The 17355-nt window shown below is 40.2% G+C and overlaps 1 protein-coding gene across 1 annotated transcript in view; it reads right to left on the reverse strand.

Moving 5' to 3' along the window:
* Nucleotides 1-17355, reverse strand: part of Spag1 (sperm associated antigen 1) — a 52238-nt gene that overhangs the window by 26320 nt on the left and 8563 nt on the right. The window contains exons 5-9 of the mRNA XM_048358847.1: nt 15787-15896; nt 14558-14663; nt 10305-10435; nt 8994-9100; nt 3374-3533 (exon numbers count right to left, since the gene is read on the reverse strand). Of these exons, the coding sequence (XP_048214804.1) occupies nt 3374-3533; nt 8994-9100; nt 10305-10435; nt 14558-14663; nt 15787-15896 (614 nt within the window). The remainder of the gene's footprint in view (nt 1-3373; nt 3534-8993; nt 9101-10304; nt 10436-14557; nt 14664-15786; nt 15897-17355) is intronic.

The raw sequence follows: 17355 nt of genomic DNA on the forward strand, positions 1-17355 counted from the left end.
CCAGCCCCAAAAATTCTTATATGATTATCATGTTGATGCTGAACAGGCATTTGACAGTAGGGAGACCAATGCAGGAGAATCTAGAATTCTAGGCTAGCCTGGACTACCTAGCAAGACCCCACAAAAAGAAGAGAAGGGAAGGGAAGGGGAGGGAGAGGGCTGTAGGTGTAGACAAAGTGGTAGAGCACCTCCCAGCAAGTGTTAAGTCCTGAGTTCAAATCCGGGGGGGGGAAAGGAGAGGAGGAAAAGGGAAGAAGTAGAAGGGGATGGGAAGGAGAAAGAGGGAGGGAAGAGGAAGGGGGAAGGAGGGGGGATAGGGAAGGAGGAAGGGGGAGACAAAGAAGGAAAAAAGGGGAGTAAACAACAACAAAAAACCAACAAGCACATAATGATGGTCAACATAGTCATTAAGTAAATGCAAAACCAGATCAAAGGGAATACCACTTCACACCCACTATGATAGCTATAATGGCAAAGATAATCACAAACATTGGTGAGAATTTGGAGACATTGAAGCCTTCATACAATGTTGGTATCCTCCCTTGAGAAAACAGTCTGCAGCTATTCAAGAAGTTCCACATATAGCTATCACACAGCCCAGAAATTCTACTTCCAAGAATACACCCAAGAAAATTTGAAACATCAATTCATCCCACTGTATATAAGTGTTCACAACATTTGCTCTTTTGTATAAAAAAAAAAGAGAAAGAAACAAATGTTCATCAAGTGATGACTAGAGAAAACATGGTGTTAGCCATACAATGGAATGTTTCCACATAAAAAGGAATGAAGTATGGATACATGTTGTACCATGGATGAATCTGGAGAACATTCTGCTGAGTGACAGACAACAGATACAAAAAGGTACGTCTTCAATGATTCCACTGTCTATGCAAGTAGATAAAAAACATAGGCCCAAAGTACACCTTCAGCCAGAGTACAATTATTTTTGATGAATAGCATCAATTTTACACAATCTTTTTTCAGAAAACAAGTGAAGGAAGTACTTATGTTTTCTGAAAAAAATTCTTGAGGCTAGTATTGTCCCAATTCCAAAATCAGACAAATATGGAAATAAGTAAATTAATACAAGGAAGAAAAGAAAGGAAGGAGGAAAAGAGAGGGAGAAAGAGGGAAAAAGGAGGGAGGAAAGGAGACTGAAGTCTATTATCTCTCATGGACATAGATGCAAAAATCTTCTAAAAGGCATCGATAAATAAGACTCATTAATCAATCTTTTAAATGATAATCAATGCAATCTTGCTCAAGAAATCGAAAACTCAAAAATCAGATTCAAAAATTCAAAAAGCAACATAATCTATTTAATAGAGTATATAAGAAAACCCACACAATCACATCAATGGTACGGAAAAAGATTTGAAAAAATTCAACGATTCAAGATAAAAACACTCACCCAATGCCATGTGCTGATGTCTCATGCCTGTTATCCTAGCTACTCAGAAGGCTGAGATCTGAGAATTGTGGTTCAAAGCAAACATAGGAAAGTCTGTGAGATTTTTATATCCAGTTAACCATCAAAAAGCCAAATTGAGGGGCTGGGAATATGGCCTAGTGGCAAGAGTGCTTGCCTCGTATACAAGAAGCCCTCAGTTTGATTCCCCAGCACCACATATACAAAAAATAGCCAGAGGGCTGGGGATATAGCCTAGTGGCAAGAGTGCCTGCCTCGGTATACCCGAGGCCCTAGGTTCGATTCCCCAGCACCGCATATACAGAAAATGGCCAGAAGCGGCGCTGTGGCTCAAGTGGCAGAGTGCTAGCCTTGAGCGAGCGGGAAGAAGCCAGGGACAGTGCTTAGGCCCTGAGTCCAAGGCCCAGGACTGGCCAAAAAAAAAAAAAAAAAAAATGGCCAGAAGTGGCGCTGTTGCTCAAGTGGCAGAGTGCTAGCCTCGAGCAAAAAGAAGCCAGGGACAGTGCTCAGGCCCTGAGTCCAAGGCCCAGGACTGGCAAAAAAAAATAAAAAATAAAAATAAAAGCCAAATTGAGGTATAGCTTTAAGTGGTAGAATGCTAGCCTTGAGCAAAAAAAGTTCAGGGTCAGTGCCCAGGCCCTGAGTTCAAGCCCCAAGACTAGCACGCAAAACAAAATACTCAACGATATAGAAATCAGAAGCCACTTCCTAAATTAAAAGAATCTATCAAAAACCAATGATGTTATAGGTATAGAAGAAGATTCAATGTTGGCCCTCCAAGACTGAGAACAAGTCACGCATACCACTTCCTCCCTCTCCCTCCCTCATAACCCTTGGTCACTGAAGCCAGTCCAGGGGATCAAAACAGATGCACCAAAGGGAAGTGAAAAAAGAGACCCATCCTTACTGGCAGACCATATAACAGTCTGTAAAGGAAATCACAAATAATTTATACAAAGGACCCTTGAAAGCATAAGTGAATTTGCAACATACAAGAAAATCATGGTTCTAAAAGCTAATGATGATCAACTGCATCTTTAAAAAATTTGAGATGTAGCCTCATGTTAAAATGTCACAGCTGTGGTCACTGGTGGCTCATAACTGTAATCCTAGCTACTCAGAAGGCTGAGATCTGAGGATTGTGGTTTAAAGACAGCCTGAACAGGAAAGTCCATGAGATTCTTATCTCCAATTAAGCACCAAAAAAGCCTGAAGTGGAGCTGTGGCTCAAAGAGCACTAGCATTGAGCGAAAGAAGCTCAGGAATAGTATCCAGACCCCAAGTTAAAGCTCTAGGGCCAGCATTTAAAAAATGAACAGGAATGCTTAGTAATTGTCCAAGAATATATTCAATTTAGGATTGTAAATGGAGCCACCCTTAGGCCCCTATTTGAGTAAAACGAAACAAATGTATTTGTAACCAAGTGGACATACAAAAATCACCTGAGAGGTTTAAGGAATTAATTTACAAATAATGGGTGTCACACAGAGACAACCATTTACATGAACACATGATACTCAGGAATTCAACTGAGCACTAAAAAAAAAAGGTTCTGGACTAAGAAAAAAATAAGAGTTGGGAGACTGTATTACTCTGTACTGAGAAAAAGATGAACTAAACGTATTTGTAAATTTACTAGGTAAAGCTAGAAAAAGTTTAGTAGACTAACAGTTTCACTACAAGTAGAAGCAGGCATGATGGTACCTGCCTATAAGCCAAGCACTGGAGAGGGTGAGGAAAGATGCTCATGAATTTAAAGCCAATCTTGGCTACATAGGGAGTATGTATGTTAGGGAAGCAGCCTATGCTAGGGAAGGAAGGAAAGAAGGGAGGGAGGGAAGGAGGGAGGGAAGGAGGGAGGGAAGAAGGAAGGAAATCTGAGCTAGCACATTGTATGAAAAGATAGTTTTTTGCATAAACAGAATAGAAAAGGCATTTTACTCTGATCTCCACTGCCATCTTCATGTGTTTCCCCTCTCTCCTTTCCATCTTCATCTTCTGAGTTTTCTACTTCTTCAATGACCATCCTTTTTCCCTTGGTTTGTATCTTCGATGCAGGTTCCACATTTTTCAGCTCTTTTTCCACCTCAGACAAGGTTTTCTGCAACATAATCACCATACCAATGAACATGTTTTCCTTTAATAAAAAAGTGATTGTTCTTACAGATAAGAATATGCAGTTGTTTCTAAATCGAGATAATATAAGCCCTTATGGTGGTCTAATATCTTTTTCTTCAAACAAATTCATTATCTGATTATAAATATACAAGTCTACTTAATAAGAAATAAAAAAGCCCTTGGGTGGCAAGTACAAAAAGGAAAGGGAAAAGACTACCCAAATCCTGCCACTCAGATAACGCTACCAACATTTTGGTGATAGTCCCATGTTTCCATACATAGAGATGTTTAACTTTAAACAAATAAAATCATGTAAGCTGGGAATGTGGCTTAGTGGTAGAGTGCTTACCTAGCATGCATGAAGCCCTAGGTTTGATTCCTCAGCACCACATAAACAGAAAAGGCCAGAAGTGGTGCTGTGGCTCAAGAGGTAGAGTGCTAGCCTTAAGCAAAAAGAAGCCAGGGACAGTGCTCAGGCCCTGAGTTCCAAGCCCCAGAACTGGCAAAAAAAAAAAAAAGCATAGTTGAAAGTTCTGAAATACTTCATGCCAACTAGAATGAATGTCTAGCTGGGCACTGGTGGCTCATACCTGTAATCACAGCTTCTCAGGCAGCTGAGATCTGAGGATCGCTGTTTAAAGCCAGCCCAGGCAAGAAAGTCCATGAGACTCTTATCTCCAATAGGCTACTCAGAAAAAGCCAGAAGTGGCACTATAGCTCAAGTGGTGGAGCACTAGCCTTGAGCACAAAGAGGCTCAGGGACAATGCTCAGGCCTTGCGTTCAAGCCCCAGAGCTGGCAAAAATAAATAAATAAAGGGAAAATAGAATGAATGTCTGTATCAAACCATCCCTCCATCTTTAAAGTGTTCATGAAGGATAAATGACAGAAAGTGCACATACTTAAAATGCATAAATTGATAGGGTATTAAAATAAAACACATGTATTACTCCCCAAATTTTTCTACTGGCTCATTACAATACCACTACCCAATCATTGTTCTGTTGTGACAGGCTAGTTTGCATTCTAGGTCTTCACAAAGAGCAAATCCTTCTGCCTGTTCTCATTTCTGCCTGGCTGCGTGCACTCAGCACAATCACTGAGAACCATCTGTGCTGCTCTGTGTCTCTCCATAGTGCATTCCCCTGCACTGTGGGGGATGTCTACAATGTGGACATAGCATCCACTTGCTGATGGACATTTTAGACTGTTCCATTTTATTACAAATACAGTTGCTATGAGTATTCAAGAATAAGTCTTTGTAAGGCTATCTGATCACATTTTTTCTTGAGTAAATACCTAAAAGTGGAATGGAATGGATTGAAGCATATGATAGACATATGTTTTTATGTTTCACTTTTTATGAAACCACCGAATTATTTTTCAATCAAGTGGTCACTATTTTACACTCCCAGGAATTTCATTTCTTCCACATCTTCACCAGCAATTGGTATAGTCAGCCCTTTAAACTCATTGTGCTTTCAGATTTACATTTCTCTAATGATTAATGACATTTGAACATCTCTTCATGTGCTTATTTTCCACCTTTATATTTCTTCTGATGAACTGTCAGATCAAATATTTTGCCTGGAGATGCAAGGATAGCTCAGTGATAGAGCAATTGCCTAGCATGTACAAGGCTTGGGTTTGATCCCTAGCCCTGCCAAATTATACCCATGCAAATATATGTATATATGCAAATATATTTGCTTATTTCCTAGCTTATTGTTTTCTTATTAAGTTCTGAGAGTTCTTCTTCTTTTTTTTTTTTTTTTGCCAGTCCTGGGGCTTGAACTCAGGGCCTGAGCACTGTCCCTGGCTTCTTTTTGCTCAAGGCTAGCACTCTGCCACTGAAGCCACACCACCACTTCCAGCTTTTTCTGTATATGTGGTGCTGAAGAATCAAACCCAGGGCTTCATGTATAGGAGGCAAGCACTTTTACCAGTAGGCCATATTCCCAGCCCATTCTGAGAGTTCTTGACAAGTCTTCTGTTGAGTTCTTCCATTCTATGGCTTATCTTCCTACTCTTCTAATAGTGTCCTTCAAGAAAGCAGACCTTTTTAATCTTGATGAAGTTGAACTTATCAACTTTTTCTTGTATAGGCTGTATTTTTCATGCTATATGAAGAAAATATTCATTTAAAATAAAAGTCATCAAGGTTTTTAAATTGTTGCTATAAAGGTGATATACAGGGGTTACATAAGTCAGGTGATGAATACATTTCTTATAGGATGATGTTACCCCTTCCCTCACTCTCTTCCAGTGTTTTCTTCCTGTCCCCCACCCACAAATTGTATAGTTCATTTATAACATAGTGTCTAGTACCACTTCTGTATTTGTTCATAATTTGTCCCTTCATTTCTGTATCCCCCGTATCCTCCCAAAGACAGATAAATGAATAAACAATACAAAAATAAAATAAAAACAGTAATGAAGAGAAATTCTCTCTCTGTCTCTCTCTGTCTCTCTGTCTCTGTCTCTGTCTCTGTCTCTGTCTCTCTCTGTCTCTCTCTGTCTCTCTCTCTCTCTCTCTCTTTTCTTCTCTTCTCTTCTCTTTTTTTTCTGGTCTTGGTGCTTGAACTCAGGGCCTGGGTGCTGTCCCTGAGCTTTTGTGCTCAAGGCTAGTGCTCTACCACTCGAACCACAACGCCACTTCCAGCTTTTTTGGTGCTTAACTGGAGATCAGAGTTTCACAGACTTTCCTGTCTGGGATTCCTTTGAACCATAATCCTTATATCTCATCCTCCTGAGTAACTAGGATTACAGGTGTGCACAACCAGCACCCGGCTTACTGTGTTTTCTTCTAGAACTTTTATTTCAGGTTATACATTAAGCTATATTATCCATTTTGAGTTCATCTTTATATGTGGCTAAGATAAAAATGCATTTGGGGAAGGCTTAAGAGTTAATATTTGAACATAATATTAGGCTGGGTTGTAAAATTAAAGTGTTTTTTCCTGTTCCAATATTTTTCGCTTATAATACTGTTTCATCAACACTTAATATTTATAAGCATCATACAAAGGACATGAGGGGAAAGTGGGATATATAACCCAGTAGACAGCCAAGTGAGTGGAAACTTGGGTACAATTTATCAATGAAGGGCAGATGTGCAGCATTTTCTCCAGTTCTGACCATATTTTGAGTGGGGACACTAAACTACTTTGTTCTGGACTATCTTTAAGGATGTTTGTACCAGGAATAGCCTTGGGAAGCTTAAGTAGCATTTCCTGTATGGAATAGGGCAAGTATTTTGCTCCCCAGTATAATAAAGATGATCATTGCCTCTGGAGCAGAGGTCGGGCAGACTTGCTAATAACCCATCATAAAAGATGGTGGTTTTCTGAAGAATAGGCTTCCTAGCTGTCACACAAATGCATGGAGAGTGTAGCATCCACCCCGGTCACTCTGCATACTCTGGGACTTGGGAGCAAGGGAACTGACGTGAATGCGAAGCTCATCTGCTCGGCATGCCATGAGTGACCAAGTCCTTTGTATATGACACAGGATATCCTCTGTAAAGTCCCTCCCTTCCTCCTTTTCTTTTCTTCTGTGCTGATCCTGGGGCTTGAACTCAAGACCTGGACATGGTTCTAGACCTTTTTCATTTACCTTCTACATCTTGAGTCATAGCTCAACTTCCCTAAGTCACTTTTCAAAAAAAAAATTTTTTTTGTCTGACATGGGGCTTGAACTCAGGGCCTGGGCACTGTTCCTGAGCTTTTTTGCTCAAGGCTAGTGACTTACCACTTTGAGCCACAGAGCCACCCTTTAATTTTTATTGTTATTATAAAGGTGATGTACAGAGGGGTTACAGTTACATAATTCAGGTAAGGAGTACATTTATTTATTTTTGGACAGTCACCCCTTCCCTTGCTCTCTCTCAGTTTTTTCCTCCAATTCCTACCCACATGTTATATAGTTCATTTTTAAGTGTCTAGTGAGTATCACTGCTGCATCTGTTCACCCTTGGTCTCTCCATTTCTCCACCTCCCTTTGCCCTCCAAAAAATATATAAATAAATAAACAGACCAAAAAGAAAAGAAAACAAAAATAGCAAAAAGAAAAAATCCTCTTGTTTTCATTTCCTGGAGTTCATTTTGCATGCTCAGATGCACACAGGCATTGCACTTTTGTGTTCCTCTTCTAAGAGTATCCTCCTTTGTTCTCACTATGTGTGAATGCCTAGAGACCTGTATAATTTCTTATATCCCTGTATTTTAGATCTAGCTTCCTCATATGATAGAAAACATATGCCATTAGTCTCTCTGACCTAAGCAACTTTCTTAATCTGCAAGGAGGGTAAAATCTCAGACCTCTCACCTACCTCTTAACACTTACCTCTACAATGTTCTTTTTGTAGTGCTTGCAATTGAACTAAGGGACTCATGCTTGCTAAGCAACTAAGGGACTCACGCTAGCTAAGCACATGTTCTGCAACTTGAGTCATGCTTCCAGCCAGTTCTGAATTATTTTCAAGGTAGGATCTCACTTTATGCTCAGGCCTGAGTTGTGATCTTCCATGTGTGTATGTGTGTGTGTGTGCGCGCGCGCACGCGTGCACGCGCGCACACGCGCATGCGCACGCACATGCTGAGACTAGGCCTAGAACTCAGGGCCTGGGTCCTGTCCCTCAGCTTCTCCTCTCAAGGCTGACACTCTACCACTTGAGCAATATCTCCACTTCCAGCTTTTTGCTGGTTAATTGTAGATAAGAGTCTCACTGATTTTCCTGTTGGGGATGGATTTGAACTGTGATCCTCCTATCTCAGCCATCTGAATAAGGAGGACTACTGACATGAGCAATGGGTGCCCAGCTTTGTGACCTTCCTATTAATTTATGCTACCCTGTGTCACTGTGGGTGACAAGTGTTTGCCATTGAGTGGGACAACGTCTTGTAAAGTTATGGCCAAGTTGGCCTCAAACGGCCTCCACAGAAGCTCAGATTACAAGCTTGAGCCACTATGCTTGGCCTTACCTTGACTCTTTAGGCCTTAACATAGAGCCCCTTAATTCATACCTAAATTAATCCACTCAGTTGAGTAGTGTGTGCTATCAATGGTGCCATATGTACCATGGTAGCAGGCAGCCAAAACCTCTTCTATGGCCATGAAGCTCACCACTAATACCTAGAAACTTCTATGCCACTCTGCATAATAAAATGGGATTTGTTTGGAGAAAAGCAATGCTTGCAGCACTATAAGTGACAAAAATTAGATATCTGGCATGCAGTGATAGGTTTCTACTTGGACATATTTTTTTTCTTAGGAACCTGCTTTCTTTCACATCAGGAGGACGTTCGTATCTTGGTGCATCTGGAATATATCTGCTTTGCAAAGCTATAACTAATCATATAACATTACTGATCCAATGAGAATGCTACCATTGTAACGTAAATTCAGATACAGCACTGAGAGACAAATCCATGTTCTGTCCTTACCTTGGCCAGCTCGTTATCAGGCTCAACATCCAGTACTTTAGTCAAATCTTCTAGAGCTTCCCGGAACTTGTTTTGATGCTTATAGGTAGTGGCACGACGCAGAAGAGCTGAAAATTTACCAAAATAAAAGTTGTAATGTTGGACCGTTGCCCTGATGGTTAGAACATATTTTGCAAGTGGGAAAAATAAACAGTAAGGGAGATCAGGATGCAAAACTTAAATTTACCCACTTTTATTTGTGATCCCAGAGAAAATGAGCCTACAGTAAACAAACAAGAGAAGTCGCACCAGGCAGCTGCCTCCTCTGCCAGCCTGGCCTCTGGAGCCAGGCTCACTGGCTCTGCCAAAGGCTGAGGGTCGCCAGAGCTCACCACCTTCCAAACAGGTGTACGTACCCCCAACAGTGCCACATTGGAAGCTTTCCTTATCACCACCTCTAGAAACTCTGAAACTCTCTACCTCTACATCACTACCTCTAGAAACTCTAGAAAATCTGTGTGAAAATTCATAAACAGCTGATCCGCATCTACTTTAGACTACAGCACATTCACGAAATCAATTTGTCCAATGTTCAAATGTTCAGAGAGAGAGAGCAATGCACTCACGAGGTCAGCTAAGTTAAAAAATGGGGCACTTGTGTCAGATTCTCCAGTAGCCTCAATGCATATCTTATAATTAATATTGACAGTGAATCTCTTTTCAGCTCCACGCCTTTATCCACCCTAGAGGAGAGGGCTTTGTGGGGCAAAACTGGTGTTTTGGAAGAATAAAAGAATATCGAGCTTCTTATTTCTGAAAAGTGAGACACTGAGGTCTGAAACACCTGACCTGGTTTTTAATATAATTGTAAATTTAGCCTGCTGGCTTTAGTTTTGGCCTTCTAGGAATGCTATGGAAAGCTCAAGCCCTTCTGTGATTAATTACTCCAACTTGGGGCATTGTCTGCACTTTCCCATCACCACTGCTGGTTAGATTCCCAAGGGAACGAGAGTTCATGTAGATGTGTTCATGATAGAACAATTGTAATGTTTTTATTATTTGGAATGATCTGTGAGTTACAGAAAAGTTGCAAAGCTAGTACAGAGAGTTCCTGGGTCCCTTCATTCAACTTCATCTAATGCTAACATTTTAGTCACTCTTTCAGGATTATGAGCTAGTCCAGTACAATCAGGTATTTCCATTCCAAATAAGTGATGAAGCACTTGTAGAAGTTAGGGTTTTGCTGAAATCACTTAATGTGAATGTCTTTAGTATCTACAGTTGATCTAACGGGTCCGGCTGTAAATTTAAAAGTGCTCAGTGAACATTTACCCTTGATGTTTCCAGGTTCCAGCTCCAAGACCTTTTCACAGTCCTGGAAAGCACTGTTCCAGTTCTGTAGTTTGATTTCCGCTTGAGCTCGGTTGTTATAGGCGGCCACAGTAGGAAGGGCTGAGAGGCTCCTAAAAAGAAATACTTATGGGCAACATGCAGGCTCAAGGCCAACAAGAATGTGGAGAGAGTCAGCTACAGTTGCAAGTGAAAAGAAGATTATACTTGGGGCTGGGGATATGGCCTAGTGGCAAGAATGCTTGTCTCGTATACATGAGACCCTGGGTTCGATTCCCCAGCACCACATATACAGAAAATGGCCAGAAGTGGCACTGTGGCTCAAGTGGCAGAGTGCTAGCCTTGAGCAGAAAGAAGCCAAGGATAGTGCTCAGGCCCTGAGTCCAAGCCCCAGGACTGGCCAAAAAAAAAAAAAAAAAAGATTATACTTCATGTATGGGCTGAACAATGTCCCTCAAGAACTGATGTGAGGTGGGTACGGTGGTACATGACTATAATCCCAGCACTGGGTAGGATGGGGCAGAAGGATAATAAGTTCCATATCAGTCTGGGCTACAAAGTAAGAACCTATCTCAAAGCACAATCAAAAGAGTATAGGTTGAAGTCCTAACTCCGCAGTATCTTAGAAAATGAATATGGCGGGAGATAGGCATTTTAAAGAGGTAATTAAGTTAAAATAAGGTCACTGATGTGAGCTCTAATCCAGTGAAACTAGCACCCTTATAAGAAGAGGAAATTGAAGCTGGGTGCTGGTGGCTCACGCCTATAATCCTAGCTACTCAGGAGGCTGGGATCTGAGGATCACGTTTGAAGCCAGCCTGGGCAGGAAAGTACCCCTCTAATTAACCACTCAAAAACCAAAAGTGGCACTGTGGCTCAAGTGGTAGAGCACTAGCTTTGAGCAAAAAAATGCTCAGGGACAGCACCCAGACCTCAAATTCAAGTCCAACAACTAAAAAGCAAAAAGAAAGAAACAGGAAAACGTTGGGACTTTGACACATATGACACACCCTGTGAGCACACAGGGAAAAGATGGCCATTTGCCAACCAAGGAGAGAGGCCAAGAAGAAACCACCCCCTCCTATACCTGGGTCTCAGACTCACAGCCTCCAGAAATGTGAGAGGGTAAGTTTTTCCTGTTTAAGCTACTCAGTGTGTAATACATTGTGATGGCAGCCTGAGCAAAATAATACATCCTGTATCATCCAAAGTGATGACATACATCTAAATATGACATTTACATCTAGACAGATTCTTCAGTAGATAGTAATGCACTGAGTTTAATTCAGGTGTCTGAGGTGATATAGAAATATAGATACATGTAGATCTCCCAACAAAACCAAACAGGTTAGTTCACATTAAATAGCAAACTTTGACTCCTTAGAATCAGCTTCCTAAAACACACAAAAAAATGGAGTGATCTATCGCAGTGAATAGCCTTTCTTCAGGTGTCAGTGTGCTAACTGAAACAAATTAGTCTGCAATATAAAAGTAGAATCAATTCTAAGGAAATGATCCAAAAGTAATTTAATTGAAGAAATTTAATTGAAGGGAACAGAAGAACCAATTTTGCTACATGAAGGAGATAAGAAAGTACAAAACAACTAATGAAAAGGACTGTTGCTTAAAAACTTGATTTGGAATGCTATGAAATAATACATGCCCAGATATAAGAAACAGAAGGGTATCTGTGCACTGAATTTATAAAACCCATAACAGAAGATTGAAACAGGAAAGTAGGTCAAACAGGGTCAATTTATCAGGTCATGAAAGATGAATGGGGAGAAGCTGTACAGCTGGGTAGGGATGTGATCCTAAGCATTCCTGCCACTAGGTGCCGTTGGCCTGGCACTTAAAGTCTTCACCCACAGAGCTGGCTGCCTCATTACCAAAGCATGAAGGAGGAATCATTGCTCTTCTCATTACACAGATGAGAACGCAGGTGCTTGTGTTGTGCCCACAGCTAGTAAATGACAGAGCTGAGTCACAGCCAGACAGTCTGGTATGTTTACCACCATGCTATCCCACTCCAAGTACACTGTCCTGATTAATCCCTGTGGGGGTACTCACAGTGCTATGCCAGTATAACATTGCGGAAACAGGCATGGGAGGTAAGGAGTCTGCCAGGGTCAGAAGGCGGTGGGCCCTCACTGACATACCACATCATAGCACAAAGCATACACACAACATATACATACATCGTTCCCCATAGACAAGAAGAGAGAAAATAATGTCAGCCCTGAAAACAGAAGGCTGCCCTGACTGAATGATCCATCCAATATCTTTACCTGTGTTCACTTAAGCCATCAGAAACAACAAACTTCTTTTTTATTTTCTTCTTTGGTAGTACTGGGGCTTGAACTTGGGGCCTCATATTTGTTCAGCCACACTCTATCGTTAAGCTATACAGGTACCTCCGCCCTGTTTTTCACTGGTTATTTTCAGAGTAGCATCTCACTTTCCACCTGGGCTCACACCTGAGCTGTGATCTGCTTATTTTAGGCTCTCATAGTCACTAGGGTGACAACACCCACTATGGCATCCAGCTTCGCTACATAGAGGTGGAGTCTGATGGACTTTTCTACTCAGGCTGACCTGGAGCTATCATCCTCTCAATCTCAACCTCCCATACAACTTGGGGTGACAGGCATAAACCACTACTTCCATCTATGGGTTGAAATGAAAGTCTTGAACACTTTTCTGCCTAGGCTATGGTTGAACCTTGCTCCATCCACCCATTCCCAGCTTCCCAAGGAGCTAAGATGGTAGGCATGAGCCACAAGTGCTTAGCTCTAGACAACTTCTTAGAGACACAATACTGGAAACAAAAACTCTTCCTTACAAATGTAAAAGGAAGAGTGGACTGCATTTAATCTAAAGTGGCACTTGTGAGTCTATAAGTTCAGTTTAGGAACTTCTACTTTTCACAGGCAGTAAAAACTTCAAAAGTTCTTTTTTTTTTTTTTTTTTTTTTGCCAGTCCTGGGGCTTGGACTCAGGGCCTGAGCACTGTCCCTGGCTTCTTTTTGCTCAAGGATAGCACTCTGCCACTTGAGCCACAGCGCCACTTCTGGCCATTTTCTGTATATGTGGTGCTGGGGAATTGAACCCAGGGCCTCATGTATACGAGGCAAGCACTCTTGCCACTAGGCCATATTCCCAGCCCAAAACTTCAAAAGTTTTATTAGCATTTATTGAAAAGCTGCTATGAACCAGGCCCTCTCCTGGGTATTGAGGACATAATGACAGACAAACAACAACAACAAGTGGACCCAGCTGACATTGCAGTTAGTATGGAATCATGCAGATAAACTGTGCTTTTGACAGATGCTACAAAGGATTGATAAGGCTGCAGTGGTGGTATAGAGATGGATCAGGCTTGGGTGGCCAGGAAGACTTCTACAAAGAAGTAAGACAGGATAAGTTCTGAAGGATGAGTTAGGATTAAATAGAGGCTGGAAGTGCATTCTAGAGTGTAAAGGTGCTAGGGAGAGGAGAGACGCTTAAGTATCAGAATGAAAGAGGGCCAGCAATCTGACTGCAGAATGCAAGCTCTTAATTTTTATGCTATATGACTTCTGTCAAGTTCCTTTCAGATGATTTCAGTTCTTTCTGTAAAATGGGGAAGTTTAGACTCTGTCAAATACATAGTAGGGTAGGAACTTAGACGTATGAGAAAAGTATTTTTTGTTTTCAGTTGAAACAGTGTTAGAAATGTAGCCTAGCAAGACAAGACCTGGGTTTCACAACCCACCTCACATTAGCAGAAAAAAAAACAAAGAAAATGGTACAAAATAAAAATCAATAAAAATATAAATGTATGAGTAGAGCCAGATACTGGTGACTCACTCCTGTAATCCCAGGTACTCAGGAGGCTGAGATCTGAGTTTCCTGGTTCAAAGACAGCCTGGGAAGAAAAGTCCAAGTGAGAGTCTCATCTCAAATGAATCATCAAAAATCCAGAAGTAGATATATGGCTTAAATGGTACAGCACCAGCCTTAAGTGACCAAGCCAAGAAATAGCATTAGGTAGGACCTGAATTCAAGCTCTAGTACTGGCAAAACAAACGAACAAAGAAACAACAACAAAAAGCCACATACCAGTGAGTATATGATAAATCATAAGCATATTTTCAGTGAGTTTGACAGATTACTGAGCTTGTTTATATGGTTCCAGCAACTACTCTACTATTGCTTAATTTAAATAAAATGTTTGAACAACTGAAGCCTGCTCACCTAGTGTAATACATCACCGCCTCTTCATAATCTTTCGAGTTGAAAGCTTCATTTCCTTTTTCCTTTTCACGAGTAGCAAGAACCCCCTTTTCCTTCTCGGTTAGACCTAAAAATAAATATCTGATTTATAGGAAAACATAACTAGATGGGTAGATGGAAAGACAGATAAGATATAAAAAGTTTAAATGCAAGTGACCTTTCTTTTTTCTGTTTGTTTCTCAGGTTTTGAAAGTCAAAACACAGGGTTTTTTACACCAAGCAATCATGTACTACCAGCTCCACTCCCTCACACAAGTCTGTGAATTGTAACTTAGGTAAAGAATAGCAAACTGAACCAAAGAAATTAAAGGTTTCCTAAGCTTAGGAGCTTTTATTTTCTTTATCATTCACAACTTTTGAGAATTTCAATTTTTAAAAATTGGTTTTACTGCCATCTTTTTGTTGTGAGGCAAAAAGAAAAAAATGAGGAATTTGTAGGAAAGAAAAAATAGGAAAAAAGAAATTACAGCAAGAATAATGAGTTTATATTCTGAAGTCTTACATATTTGATTATCATAATCATTATCCATATAAAATTAAATAGTCAAAGACAAATGAAGTTGGGCAATAGTGACTCACTCCTGTAATTCTAGTTCCTCAGGAAGCTGAGATCTGAGGATCGTGACTTAAAGTCAGACAGGGCAGGAAAGTCTATGAGATGCTTATCTCCAATAAAGTACAAAAAGCTGGAAGTTGGGGCTGGGGATATGGCCTAGTGGCAAGAGAGCTTGCCTCCTATACATGAGGCCCTGGGTTCGATTCCCCAGCACCACATATACAGAAAACAGCCGGAAGTGGCGCTGTGGCTCAAGTGGCAGAGTAGCGCTAGCCTTGAGCAAAAGGAAGCCAGGGACAGTGCTCAGGCCCTGAGTCCAAGGCCCAGGACTGGCCAAAAAAAAAAAAAAAAAAGCTGGAAGTGGAGGTATGACTCAATAGTAGGGCACTAGCTATGAGCACAAAAATCTCAAGAACAGTGTGTAGATCCTGATTTCAAGCCCCAGGACCAGCACCAGATAAAAGATAAAAAAGAAAAATGAATTTGTTAGAGGTAAACTTTGGGAGAAAATCTATAAACTTCTAATGGCAATCTCACACTTACAGATGATGTTTCCTAGATTGACAAGTTTTAGTACAATTAAAAATTTTAAAGACCATTAACTACTTACATGATTGTTATTTTCTTCTCTTACCTGTTGTATCTATTCTTGTCTCAATTTTAGACAAATGAGCCTTGTTGTCCACTGTAATCTTTTCCTTGGAATCATCATCAATTTTTGAGCATTCCTTTTCCACATCAAATCTTAAGTGGAGGAAAAACAAAACTGAAAACATGTTTAGCACAAGCAAAGAAATAAAATTTACAATTGTTATCCATATTTGCATAACAGGTTGCATATCGTGTGTGTGTGTGTGTGTGTGTGTGTGTGTGTGTGTGTGTGTGACAATACTGGGCTTGAATTCAGAGCTTCACACTCTAACTCAGCTTTCATAGCTAGAGCTCTACTACTTTGAGCCATACCTCCAGCCTGGCATATTGTTGGTTAATTGGAGATAGAGTCTCTTGAACTTTCCTGTCTAGTCTGGCTTTGAACCACGATCCTCTGAGTCTCAGTTTCCTAAGTAACTGGGATTATAAGTATGGCTTGCTTTGGTTATTTTTCAGATATGGTGTCATATTTTTGGCCTAGATCATTCTCAGACCATGTACTTCTAAGTTATTCCTCTTGCCTAACTGTAATTACAGTGATTATAGGCATGTGCCACCATGCCTGGATTGTTCTATAAAAGATAAATAGATTATAGATATAGAAATAGATATTGCCAGTCCTGGAGCTTGTACTCACAGCTTGAGCACTGTCCTTCGCTTCCTTTTGCTCAAGGCTAGCACTCTACCACTTGAGTCACAGCCCTACTTCAGGCTTGTTCTGTTTATGTGGTGCTGAGGAATTGAACCCAGGGCTTCATGCATGCTAGGTAGGCACTCTACCACTAAGCCACATTCCCAGCCCTAAAGCTATTTTTTTAATTCAAGTTTGTCCAAACTGCAATTCTCCTATCTCTTTCTCCCAAGTATCAGATTATAGGCATAAGCCACTGCACCAGATCACAGATTTAATATCTCTTAATCCAAAATTCTTGATTCAGAAGTGTTTGGGATTTCAAATATTTTGCATATTTTGGAGTATTTGAAAAAACATCCTGATATATCTTGGGGATGGAACCCAAGTTAAAATTAATTATTTATATTTTACATGTTCCTTATACACATAACCTGAACATAATTTAATAGTTTAAATAATCATGTCCGGGAAATAAAGTTTGATAGTATGAAATTTGACATAGAAGGGCTAAAATCATTTCAGAAGCTTAAACATTTCAGATTACTGATTTTCAGAAAGTTAGATGTTCAACCTTTATTGTACCTTGAATATATTCTCAAAACATGCATCTTAAGTGTGCTTTCCATGTCATTTTCACTCTTGTCATTTACATTATTTCTTAAGAAAACATGTAATTAAGTGAGAATTTAAATATTAATCAGATTTAACCTGTTCCAAACCATGTCATTAAAATTGCGACAAATTTCTCTTTGTTTAAAATGTTTGCACTTTTTACTTTGGGAAAGCATAACATTGTTTATTTTTCTAAAGTAAAAATCCTTATACTTACAATATATTATTTTTATAGACAAAAAGATGTCATTGTTTTGTTAAACCAAGATTAAAAGTTCTTAGATAAACTAGGCATCATGGTACATA

The sequence above is a fragment of the Perognathus longimembris genome, chromosome 12 (genome assembly GCF_023159225.1).
Source record: "Perognathus longimembris pacificus isolate PPM17 chromosome 12, ASM2315922v1, whole genome shotgun sequence".
Classification (NCBI taxonomy): domain Eukaryota; kingdom Metazoa; phylum Chordata; class Mammalia; order Rodentia; family Heteromyidae; genus Perognathus; species Perognathus longimembris.